The sequence below is a fragment of the Salmo salar genome, chromosome ssa01, assembly GCF_905237065.1.
Source record: "Salmo salar chromosome ssa01, Ssal_v3.1, whole genome shotgun sequence".
Classification (NCBI taxonomy): Eukaryota; Metazoa; Chordata; class Actinopteri; order Salmoniformes; family Salmonidae; genus Salmo; species Salmo salar.
The window spans coordinates 32,298,904-32,311,943 of NC_059442.1; the positions used below are offsets into that span (position 1 = coordinate 32,298,904).

Below are 13,040 nucleotides of genomic sequence, written 5' to 3' on the forward strand. Positions count from 1 at the left end.
CATAAAGTGTGTTTTTCTCCTCTGCAGCCAGCGGAACCTGGCAGAAATCACAGAGCTCATCCACACGGCTTTCCTGGTGCACCGTGGGATTGTCAACCTCAAGGAGTGGACCAACTCAGACGGACCCCTGAAGGACATGCAGTTTGGAAACAAGATGGCCGTTCTCAGTGGGGACTTCTTGCTCGCTAACGCCTGCACCGGACTGGCCCAGCTAAACAATACTAAGGTATGAAATAGTCATCATATAACAAATTCTGTTGGAGATAGAAAGATTTCTTGCCCTGGAGCTTTTTTGTTCGGCCTTCAAATGAGTCTTCCAAAATGCAATCTGAATTCAGCATTTACATGTCTGAGGTCTCAATAGTTTTTCAGTGAGATGAAATGATACTTGACAATGTTGAGATCGTTGCAGTATGGCTAACGATATTGATGAGAACACAAACCGTCTAAGCGGAGGAGTTTAACACCACTCAATTTTTCCTGGCTGTTGTGGACTGATTGAATCAACAAATCTATTCTCTCACTTAGACCTCTGGCAGGCAGACAGCTACTCACACACATAAATAAATAAAAATATGTTTGGGTGGGAATAATTCACCCGCATATACACAGTACGTAGAAGAGGTTGCGTTCTCTTACAGCCTTCTACTCATTCTTACCAAGCACTTCTGCAGATTATGTTTGTGTGTCTGTGCGTGCATGTGTCCGTGTCTGGGTGCAGGCATGGGTGTCACAGATCACTTCGTGTGTACGCTGGCAACCCATTGCTGACAATCTGTGACCAAGCTCAACTGTCAGAATGTGGCTGCACAAAATAATCTAAATAACCTATTTTCTCTCTGCTTTGCAATCTTAACAAATTCTCCTCCTTGCATCAGCTCAGATGGTTCATGCTCAGATAGAAAAACGGGCATTTAAAATGCCACCTCAGGTCATGGTGATCATGATCAAAGGGATAGTAGAAGTACTTTTTCCCCCCTCAAATACATTTGGGCATATTACAGCAAATACATCTGGCAGCTTTCAGGTTGTCAGGAACAGTAAACATAGGCATTATTACACCTTCACCTTATTACACTTTCATGTGTTTTGCAGTGTTAATATCTTTTCACCATTTCATCACATTCTAGAGCTCCCCCTGCTGGACAGACATGCATGTCAAAAATATGTTTGGGTGGGAATAATGCACCCCTATATACACAGTAAGTAGAACAGGTTGCTTTCTCGTATGGCCTTCTACTCATTCTTACCAAGTACCCACTCTTTCCCTCAGATGAAATCATATGTTATGGGTCAGATACACATATTGAGCAGATGTTATCACAGATGCATCAAAATGCTTATGTTTATAGCTCAAAGTGCAGTATACCTAAATTAAAATAAAGAAATATCAGAACGAGCAATGGCATAACCTGGAATATATACATATAGTTGAAGTCGGAAGTATACATACACCTTAACCTGAATTTAAATGTATTTGGCTTTCACAATTCCTGACATTTAATCCTTGTAAAAATTCCGTCTTAGGTCACTTAGGATCAACACTTTATTTTAAGAATGTGAAATGTCAGAAAAATAGTAGAGTGATTTTTATTTAAGCTTTTATTTCTTTCATCACATTCCCAGTGTGTCAGAAGTTTACATACACCCAATTAGTATTTGGTAGCATTGCCTTTAAATTGTTTAACTTGGGTCAAACGTTTTGGGTAGCCTTCCATAAGCTTCCCACAATAAGTTGGGTGAATTTTGGCCAATTCCTCCTGACCGATCTGGTGTAACTGAGTTAGGTTTGTAGGCCTCCTTGCTCGCACACACTTTCAGTTCTGCCCACACATTTTCTATAGGATTGAGGTCAGGACTTTGTGATGGCCACTCCAAAACCTTGACTTTGTTGTCCTTAAGCCATTTTGCCACAACTTTGGGAGTACGCTTGGGGTCATTGTCCATTTGGCAGACCCATTTGCGACCAAGCTTTAACTTCCTGACTGATGTCTTGAGATGTTTCTTCAATATATCCACAATTTTCCTCCGTCATGATGCCATCTATTTTGTGAAGTGCACCAGTCCCTCCTGCAACAAAGCACCCCCACAACCGTGCTTCACGGTGGAGATGGTGTTCTTCGGCTTGCAAGCCTCCCCCTTTTTTCTCCAAAGATAACGATGGTCATTATGGCCAAACAGTTCTATTTTTGTTTCACCAGACCAGAGGACATTTCTCCAAAAAGTACAATCTTTGTCCCCATGTGCACTTGCAAACCATAGTCGGGCTTTTTTATTGGCGGTTTTGTAGCAGTGGCTTCTTCCTTGCTGAGCGGCCTTTCAGGTTATGTCGATATAGGACTTGTTTTACTGTGGATATAGATACTTTTGTACCTGTTTGCACTTTTCGCACCAAAGTACGTTCATCTTTTGGAGACAGAACACATCTCCTTCCTGAGCGGTATGACGGCTGCGTGGTCCCATGGTGTTTATACTTGCGTACTATTGTTTGTACAGATGAACGTGGTACCTTCAGGCGTTTGGAAATTGCTCCCAAGGATGAACCAGACTTGTGGAGGTCTACAACATTTTTTCAGAGGGGTTTTCTTTTTGATTTTCCCATGATGTCATGCAAAGAGGCACTGAATTTGAAGTTAGGTCTTGAAATACATCCACAGGTACACCTCCAATTGTCTCAAATTATGTCATTTAGTCTATCAGAAGCTTCTAAAGCCATGACATAATTTTCTGGAATTTTCCAAGCTGTTTAAAGGCAAAGTCAACTTAGTGTATGTAAACGTCTGACCCACTGGAATTGTGATAGTGAATTATAAAGTGAAATAATCTGTCTGTAAATAATTGTGTCGGCACAGATCTGGGGAAGGGTACCAAAACATTTCTGCAGCACTGAAGTTCCCCAAGAACACATTGACCTCCTCCATTCCTAGAGCTGGCCGCCCGGCCAAACTGAGCAGTCGGGGGAGAAGGGCCTTGGTCAGGGAGGTGACCAAGAACCCGATGTAACTCTAACAGAGCTCCAGAGTTCCTCTGTGGAGATGGGAGAACCTTCCAGAAGGACAACCATCTCTGCAGCACTCCACCAACCAGTCCTTTATGGTAGAGTGGCCAGACGGAAGCCACTCCTCAGTAAAAGGCATACTGAGGCCCACTTGGAGTTTGCCAAAAGGACGATACCTTATATACATACATAAGTATTCAGACCCTTTGAGATGAGACTCGAAATTGAGCTCAGGCGCATCCTGTTTCCATTATTCATCCTTGAGATGAAAACTTGGAGTCCACCTGTGGTAAATTTCAATTGATTGGACAATTTGGAAAGGCACACACCTGTCTATGTAAGGTTTCATAGTTGACAGTGCATGTCAGCAAAAACCAAGCCATGATTTCGAAGGAAATTTCCGTAGCGCTCTGAGACAGGATTGTGTCGAGGCACAGCGCTGGAGAAGGGTATCTGTGCCTCCCCAAGAACATAGTGGCCTCCATCATTCTTAAATGGAAAAAGTTTGGAACCACCAAGACTCTTCCTAGAGCTGGCCGCCTGGCCAAACTGAGCAATCGGGGGAGAAGGGCCTTGGTCAGGGAACCATCTCTGTATCACTCCACCAAACAGGCCTTTATGGTAGTGTCCAAACGGAAGCCACTCCTCAGTAAAATGCACATGCCAGCCCGATTGGAGTTCGCCAAAAAGGCACCTAAAGGACTCTCAGACAATGAGAAACAAGATTCTCTGGTCTTTTGAAACCAAGATTGAACCCTTTGGCCTGAATGCCAAGTGTCATGTCTGGAGGAAACCTGGCACCATCCCTACGGTGAAGCATGGTGGTGGCAGCATCATGCTGTGGGGATGTTTTTCAATGGCAGGGACTGGGAGACTAGTCAGGATTGTGGCAAAGATGAATGGAGCAAAGTACAGAGAGAACCTTGATGAAAACCTCATCCAGAGCTCTGTCTGCCCTCAGACTGGGGCGAAGGTTCACCTTCCAATAGGACAACGACCCTAAGCACACACCAAGACAACGCAGGTGTGGCAAGGGAACATGTCCTTGAGTGGCCCAGCCAGGGCCCGGCCTTGAACCCAATCGGAGAGACCTGAAAATAGCTGTGCAGCAACGCTCCCCATCCATCCTGACAGAGCTTGAGAGGATCTGCAGAGAAGAATGGGAGAAACTCCCCCGAATACAGGCGTGTCAAGCTTATAGCATCATACCCAAGAAGACTCGAGGCTGTAATCGCTGACAAAGGTGGTTCAACAAAGTACTGACTAAAGGGTACTTAACCTCTCTGGGCTAGGCGGGACAAATTCGTCCCACCTACGCAACAGCCAGTCTAATCCAGTGGCGCGATTTTCAAATACCTTAAAAATCCTATTACTTCAATTTCTCAAACATATGACTATTTTACAGCTATTTAAAGACAAGACTCTCGTTAATCTAACCACACTGTCCGATTTCAAAAAGGCTTTACAACGAAAGCAAAACATTAGATTATGTCAGCAGAGTACCAAGCCAGAAATAATCAGACACCCATTTTTCAAGCTAGCATATAATGTCACAAAAACCCAGAAGACAGCTAAATGCAGCACTAACCTTTGATGATCTTCATCAGATGACAACCCTAGGACATTATGTTATACAATACATGCATGTTTTGTTCAATCAAGTTCATATTTATATCAAAAACCAGCTTTTTACATTAGCATGTGACGTTCAGAACTAGCATACCCCCGCAAACTTCCGGCGAATTCACTAACAATTTACTAAATTACTCACGATAAACGTTCACAAAAAGCATAACAATTATTTTAAGAATTATAGATACAGAACTCCTCTATGCACTCGATATGTCCGATTTTAAAATAGCTTTTTGGTGAAAGCACATTTTGCAATATTCTAAGTACATAGCCCAGCCATCACGGGCTAGCTATTTAGACACCCGGCAAGTTTAGCACTCACCAATATCAGATTTATTATTACAAAAGTTTGATTACCTTTTGTTGTCTTCGTCAGAATGCACTCCCAGGACTGCTACTTCAATAACAAATGTTGGTTTGGTCCAAAATAATCCATCGTTATATCCGAATAGCGGCGTTTTGTTCGTGCGTCCCAGACACTATCCGAAATGGTAAATCAGGGTCGTGCGCAATTCGTGACAAAAAAAAATCTAAATATTCCATTACCGTACTTCGAAGCATGTCAACCGCTGTTTAAAATCCATTTTTATGCCATTTTTCTCGTAAAAAAAGCGATAATATTCCGACCGGGAATGTCCATTTAGCTAAACAGAGGAAAGAAAACAAAGCTTTCGGTCGACGCGGGCACGAGCCTGAGTCTCACAGTACTGTAACCAGCCACTACCCAAACGCGCTACTTTGTTTCAGCCAGAGCCTGCAAAGCCACGATTCAGCATTTTGCCGCCTTCTGAGAGCCTATGGCAGCCGTAGGAAGTGTCACGGTACAGCTAAGATCCTCACTCTTCAATAAACAGAGACAAGAAGAACGACACCTTGTCAGACAGGCCACTTCCTGCATGAAATCTTCTCAAGTTTTTGCCTGCCATATGAGTTCTGTTATACTCACAGACACCATTCAAACAGTTTTAGAAACTTTAGGGTGTTTTCTATCCAAAGCCAATAATTATATGCATATTCTAGTTACTGGGCAGGAGTAGTAACCAGATTAAATCGGGTACGTTTTTTATCCAGCCGTGTCAATACTGCCCCCTAGCCCTAACAGGTTAAGTAAATATGATATTTCGGTTTACATTTTTTCTTCTTCTAAAAAACATTTTTTGCTTTGTAAAAATGGGTTAGTGTGTAGGTTGAGGGGGAAAATGATTTAATTAATTTTAGAATAAGGCTTTAACGTAACAAAATCTAGAAAAAGACAAGGGGTCTGAATAATTTCCGAAGGCACTGTATGTTGTGGGTAAAACAGTATGTCAACATTATTAAAGTGACCAGTGTTCAATGACTATGTACATAGTGCAGCAGGGTAGAGTACCGGGTGGTAGCTGGCTAGTAACAGTTACTAAGTTCAGGGCAAGGTACTGGGCAGAGGCTGGCTAGTGATTATTATTTAACAGTCTCATAGCCTGGAGATAGAAGCTGTTTCTCTCTGTCCCAGCTTTGATGCACCTGTACCGTCTCCGCCGTCTAGATGCTAGCAGGGTGAACAGGCCGGGTGGCTAAGGTCCTTGATGATCTTCTTGGCCTTCCTGTGATACCGGGTGCTGTAGATGTCCTGAAGGGCAGGCAGTGTGCCCCCTGTGATGCGTTGGGCTGACTGCACCAACCTTTTATAGAGCCCTACGGTTGTGGACAGTGCAGTTGCCATACCAGGCGGTGATACAGGCTGACAGGATTCCCTCAATGGTGCATCTGTAGAAATGTGTTCGTCTTAGAGACCAAGTCAATTTTCTACAGCCTCCAAAAGGTTGAAGAGGCGCTGTTGTGCCTTTTTCACCACACCGTCTGTCTTGATGCAAATTTACTGACCTCGACTTCTGGATGATAGCGGGGTGAATAGGCCGTGGCTCATGTGGTTGATCTCCTTGATAATCTTTTTGGCCTTCCTCTGACATGGGATGCTGTAGATGTCATGGAGGGAAGGTAGTTTGCCCCCGGTGATGCGTTGGGCAGACCGCACCACCCTCTGGAGAGCCCTGTGTTTGAAGTTGCCATACCAGGCAGTGATACAGCCCGACAGGATGCTCTCAATTGTGCATCTGTAAACATTTGATGGTTTTAGGGGTCAAGCCAAATTTCTTCAGCCTCCTGAGGTTGTAGGACCTCCTGAGGTTGTTGCACCTTCTTCACCACACTGTCTGTGTGGGTAGACGATTTCAGATCGTCAATGATGTGTACGCCAAGGAACTTGAAGCTTTCCACCTTCTCCACTGCGGTCTGGTCGATGTGGATAGGGGCGTTCTCCCTCTGCTGTTTCCTGAATTCCACCATCAGCTCGTTTTGTTGAGTGAGGTTATTTTCCTGGCACCACTCTCCCAGGGCCCTCACCACCTCCCTGTAGGCTGTCTCGTCATTGTTGGTAATCAGGCCAACTACTGTTGTGTCGTCTGCAAACTTGATGATTGAGTTGGAGGCGTGGGTGAACACGGAGTACAGGAGGGGGCTGAGCACGCACCCTTTTAGGGCCCCTGTGTTGAGGATTAGCGAAATGGTTCAGTTACCTTTGCTTTCTTGGGTACAAGAACAATGGTGGACATCTTGATGCAAGTGTGGACAGCAGACTGGGATAGGGAGAGATTGAATATGTCTGTAAACACTCCAGCCAGCTGGTCTGTGCATGCTCTGAGGCTAGGGATGCCGTCTGGACCGGCAGCTTTGCGAGGGTTAACACGCTTAAATGTCTTACTCACGTCGGCCACGGAGAAGGAAAGCCCACAGCAATACACTTGGTAGTGGGCCATGTCAGTGTTATCCTCAAACTGGGCAAAGAAGGTGTTTAGCTTGTCCGGAAGCAAGACGTCGGCGTCCGCGTCGTGGCTGGTTTTCCCTTTGTAGACCCTGCCACATGCGTCTCGTGTCTGAGCTGTTGAATTGCGACTCCACTGTGTGTCTGTACTGACATTTGGCTCTTCTTTATTTTTATTGCCTTACGGAGGGAATAACTACACTGTATTCGGCCATATTCCCAGTCACCTTGCGGTGGTTCAGTTTTCAGTTTTGCGCTAATGCTGCCATCTATCCAGGGTTTCTGGTTTGGGTAGCTTTTAATAGTCACAGTGGGTACAACATCACCTATACATTTCCTGATAAACTCAGTCACCATATCCGTGTATTCGTCGATGTTATTCTCAGAGGCGACCCGAAACATATCAAAACAATTAGTACTCACACTTGTGTTTAAACTATGTTCATGACACTGCCTATTAAACAAAAGGACAATGACAACCATATTCAATCCTTAATGGAGAATAAAATGTTTTAAACTCACCAATTGCTTGAGGTGTGATGTTAAATTTTGTTTTGTGTTTGTGTCACCAAGACAGACATGACTGTAGTAGCAGTTGTAGCATTAGCACTGTGGTTTCGCAAAATATATTTTTTTAGGAGAGCAATTCATCTGGATTATGTGTCCCGGCTTTGAGAGGAATCCTAGGCCGGTACTTGTATAAATGGTAAAGTGATCTCAGAGCCCAGCTCCGGTTTCTCTCCCTCACAGACATGTCGGCAAAACACGATCCGCCTGGATTTGGGAATAGAGTAAGGGGGAGGCGGGGGCTTATCTGATACTTTCCCCAAAAATGTTCCTCATACCCAGCCTAACAAAGATAGCACATCTGGTAGCACTTTAGGTGCATTGTCCTTTTGGGCCTTTTGTGAGGCTGGTTACTAAGACTAGAGACAGACAGTGCAACCACTTTTTTAAATTATGAAGGAGAAAAAAAACTTTAATGTATTGAGGGAGTACAATGTATGAATTCTCTTTTTCTTGTCATCTACGTAGACCTGTAAATGTTTGCCCATACGCTGTTCTTTCTGAAAAATTGGTTGTGAAAGAAGATAAAGCTAACCTTTTGTAAAAATCATGGTTTGAGATTTAAACTCAGTCACTGGTTTGAACAACCACAAAATAAGGTGTCTGATTGAATTTACTTTGGAGGATTAGTATCACATGTGTAAGCAAGGGTGCTATTTAAAATGTAGTCATGGATGCCCCCTGCAAGAGGGATATGGCAACTGCAGACAGATGACACAAAAGTTTAGTGGAGCATAATGAGACAAAGCTGTTCAGCCTCCCAAAATTCTTTGACTTGGCATCCCAAAGGTCACAATTTTACCTGGGGCAAGTTGAATCCTAAATAAGAAAAAAACAAATTTAGTAAGAAGAACCTTTTTAATTTTTGAACATTTATTCCACATGCACACACACCTGGACCTAGTAGAATTCCTCGAAGGCGAGGGAGGGTGCTAGTGAAGAACATCTAAATCATGATGAATGTACGATACCACCCAGCAACACACTGTTGAACAGAGTGAAGTTATATCTAAAACAAGAAGAAGGTATCAATACCGAGTTGGGTTGTTAATGACAAAGAGCCACAGCAACAGATGTCAGACCACTGCTCTAGAGCCTCATCAACACCCACAGCCCCCATGACATTTCCTGATTTCTGCCTTGCCATCTGCCTTTCAGCTCCTCAGACTTTATACCTGATAAAGCCTCATATTTCAGTTTAAACTGGAGGTCGCTATAAATAAAAATTGAAAAAGCTCAGTCTGGGTGTACTTAAAGAAAACAGCAGGCAGTCCTCACTGGTCTGATAATGTGAGGAGTTAGAGCTGGTCAATTCACAGCCCAGACACCCACTAAGTCTCAACCCTGATGTTTACAGCCACTCCCTTAGTCTAGATCCCATCCTCTATACCAAGGATCAACAACTAGATTCAGCTGCGGGACAATTGTTTTCTTGAGATGGTCAGGGCACCGGAACATAATTACAAATAATTTGTAGACTGCACATTTTCTGCAAGAAGCCCAAAAAGATGTAATATTTGGGTAACACTTTACTTGACACGCCATAACACTGTCATGACCCATATATTTACATCTGTGACATATTGCATTATTTTATGGTTGGTTATGACACCTGCATAAGTGTCAAAACCCACATTTATTCAAATGTATTTTTTCCCTTGTGTGCAATTATAATTTAATATGGTCAATTTCATAAAATGTGCGACAAACGTACTGTTGACATGTAGTCTATGGTGTAATGGAATATTTTGCGTTGTGTGGTAGGTTTTGACACTCTTATGAAGGTGTCATAACCAGCCGTAAAATAATGCAATATGTCACGTGTTATGATGCTGGGTGTCAAGTTAGTGTTACCCATTGACTAAAACAATCATTTCAAACCTTGCTTACATTTGTATACGAGCACACATCTCTCTATGTGTGGGAATACTTTGGAGAACAGATTTCCAACATTAAAATCACTTGGAGCTGGTGTTTAGTCTTTTATGTCCAACAATAAAAATGTAAAAAATACATATATACAGTACCAGTCAAACATTTGGACACACCTACTCATTCAAGGGTTTTTTATTTGTACTATTTTCTACATTGCAGAATAATGAAGACATCAAAACTATGAAATAATGTAGTAACCAAAAAAAGTCTTAAACATATCAAAATACATTCTCTCAACCAGCTTCACCTGGAATGCTTTTCCAACAGTCTTGAAGGAGTTCCTACATATGCTGAGCACTTGTTGGCTGCATTTCTTTCAACCTGCGGTCCAACTCATCCCAAACCGTCTCAATTGGGTTGAGGTCGGGTGGTTGTGGAGGCCAGGTAATTTGATGCAGCACTCCATCACTCTCCTTCTTGGTCAAATAGCCCTTACACAGCCTGGAGGTGTGTTGAGTCATTGTCCTGTTGAAAAACAAATGATAGTCCCACTAAGCCAAAACCAGATGGGATGGCATATCGCTGCAGTAGGCACACTGGTTAAGTGTGCCTTGAATTCTAAATAAATCACTGACAGTGTCACCAGCAAAACACCATCACACCTCCTACTCCATGCTTCATGGCGGAGATAATCCGTTCACCTACTCTGAGTCTCACAAAGACACGGCGGTTGGAACCAAAAATAAAACATTTGGTCTCATCAGACCAAAGGACAGATTTCCACCAGTGTAATGTCCATTGCTCATGTTTCTTGGCCCAAGCAAGTCTCTTCTTATTGGTTTCTTTGCAGTAATTCAACCATGAAGGCCTGATTCACACAGTTGATGTTGAGATGTGACTGTTACTTGAACACTGAAGCATTTATTTTGGCTTCTATTGCTGAGGCTGGTAATGCTAATGAACTCTGGGTCTTCCTTTCCTGTGGCGGTCCTCATGTACTTTAGATTTGTGTGTATTGTTGTGAAATTGTTAGATATTACTGCACTGTTAGAGCTAGAAACACAAGCATTTCGTATCATCTGCTAAACATGTATGTGAAATAAAATTTGATTTTGAGAGCCAGTTTCATCAGAGCTTGATGGTTTTTGCGACTGCACTTGAAGAAACGTTCAAAGTTTTTGAAATGTTTTGCATTGACTGACCTTCATGTAATGATGGACTGTCATTTCTCTTTGCTTAGTTAAGCTGTTCTTGCTATAATATGGACTTAGCCCTATTTGGTAAAAGACCATCTTCTGCATACCACCCCTACCATGTTACAACACAACTGATTGATTGGCTCAAATGCAATAAGAAGATATTCCACAAATTAACTTAAGGCACACCTGTTAATTGAAATGCATTCCAGGTGGCTACCTCATGAAACTGGTTGAGAGAATGTCAAGAGTGTGCAAAGCTGTCAAAGGCAAAGGGTGGCTACTTTGAAGAATCTCAAATATAAAATAAATACATTGTTTAACACTTTGTTTACTACATGATTACATATGTGTTATTTAATAGTTTGTCTTCACTATTATTCTACAATGTAGAAAAACCCTTGAATGAGTAAGTGTGCCCAAACTTTTGACTGGTACTGTGTGTAGATTTTTAGTTGTTGTTGCTCAGAAAACTTGGGGGGCCAAATACAATCCTGTTGGGGAACCCTTCCCTATACCATCTCTCTTTAGAGCAATTTCAATACTACATAAAGTGCTTTCATGGTGGTTAACCAAAGCTTTTTTTATGTTGTGTTTGACAGGTTGTGGAGTTGATCTCAAGTGCCATTGGTGACTTGGTGCAGGGAATCTACCATGAGATGCCCAACAGTTTGGAGGTAAGACCATTTCCATACCACTACCAGGGACAGTGTAGCTAGTTAGCTGTAAACTCACCTAAACAAACTGCACTGTCAATTTAGGCGTCTACAATCTCACCATGGTCAACCTGCAGATCGATGTGCCTCACAGAGTGGAGTCTTAACATACGCAACAGCAGATATACTTTTGAGGAGATGGGGAAATGTTGTCCATGCTACATCAATTGGGCCACACAGTGCATTCTGGGACAAGGAGCCCTCCTTCAAGGAGTGAATGGGAGTCTATTGGGCGCTAGCTCAAAAACACAACATTAGCTTGAATTTCGTCAACAAAAAGTACAACATTACAAATCCTTTCTGAGATGTTAGATAATTAACTTGCTCTCCTGTAATAACGAATAGCTTTGGAATCATGACATTACGGACTTTCGAGGAACATAGGCACGTTTCTTCGACATATACATTGACTTTGAGAAGGGATTGTGTGACGATTAGCGTAGCAACCACGACGTAGCATGACAATGTGAACGTGATTGGTCGACAGTCTGCTGTGTGTGGCTTTATACTTTCCTTCATTCATTTGATACCTATCTATAATATCTCTGGCAACGCACCCTGGACTAAAGAGGCAGACAAATAGGAAATGTGCTAGACCCTCCATTAAATTACACATTTCTCAAGGTAGGAATATCGCCAATAAGTCAGATACACATGAAATGAGAGTTGCACAAAAACAATGAAACATTCAAAGTGGGTGTACCTTTCCTTTTAAGTATGTTTTATATAATCATAACAAACATAACATCATACTAATTTGACTGTCTCTTATTGAGCTTTACTATGTTACGTCCAGCCTGTGAGACCAGGCTGCCAGAAAGGTACATTAGCAGGCCACTCATGTATTTTGTCAGGATGTAGCCCAGTGTTAAGATTGGCATATAGGAAAATATGGGCTTCTCCTCTCCAACTTCCCACCCATTCTTAATGCTGTAGGCTATTTTACATTCAGCAAGCAAGAGCAATAATGCCTCTATCGTCCAATAAGCTATTAGTAGGTTAAAGAAAATAAGTGTCCAACAAGCTTTTGTAGGCTAGTATAGCTTTTCCTGGGACTCCACAAGATTTAAGAAGAAAAGATGTGTAAATGTAACACTAAATGTGTGCTCACAAAAATAGAGATTTAAACTTGGCGCAGGCCATACATACACACATTTCCCTTTATTAATCAGACCTGTTGTGAAAGTGTGCACATGTGAACTAGCATTATAATTCCACCTTAAACACCCATCATTCACCTTTTATGGCGACAAAGC

General features: G+C 42.4%; 1 protein-coding gene across 3 annotated transcripts in view; it reads left to right on the plus strand.

Annotated features, from left to right (window-relative positions):
• pdss2 (prenyl (decaprenyl) diphosphate synthase, subunit 2) overlaps positions 1–13,040 on the plus strand; it is a 52,101-nt gene that overhangs the window by 24,815 nt on the left and 14,246 nt on the right. For all 3 annotated transcript variants that reach the window (XM_014192265.2, XM_014192248.2, XM_014192256.2), the window contains exons 3-4: positions 28–226; positions 11,671–11,745. In XM_014192265.2, the coding sequence (XP_014047740.1) occupies positions 28–226; positions 11,671–11,745 (274 nt within the window). The remainder of the gene's footprint in view (positions 1–27; positions 227–11,670; positions 11,746–13,040) is intronic.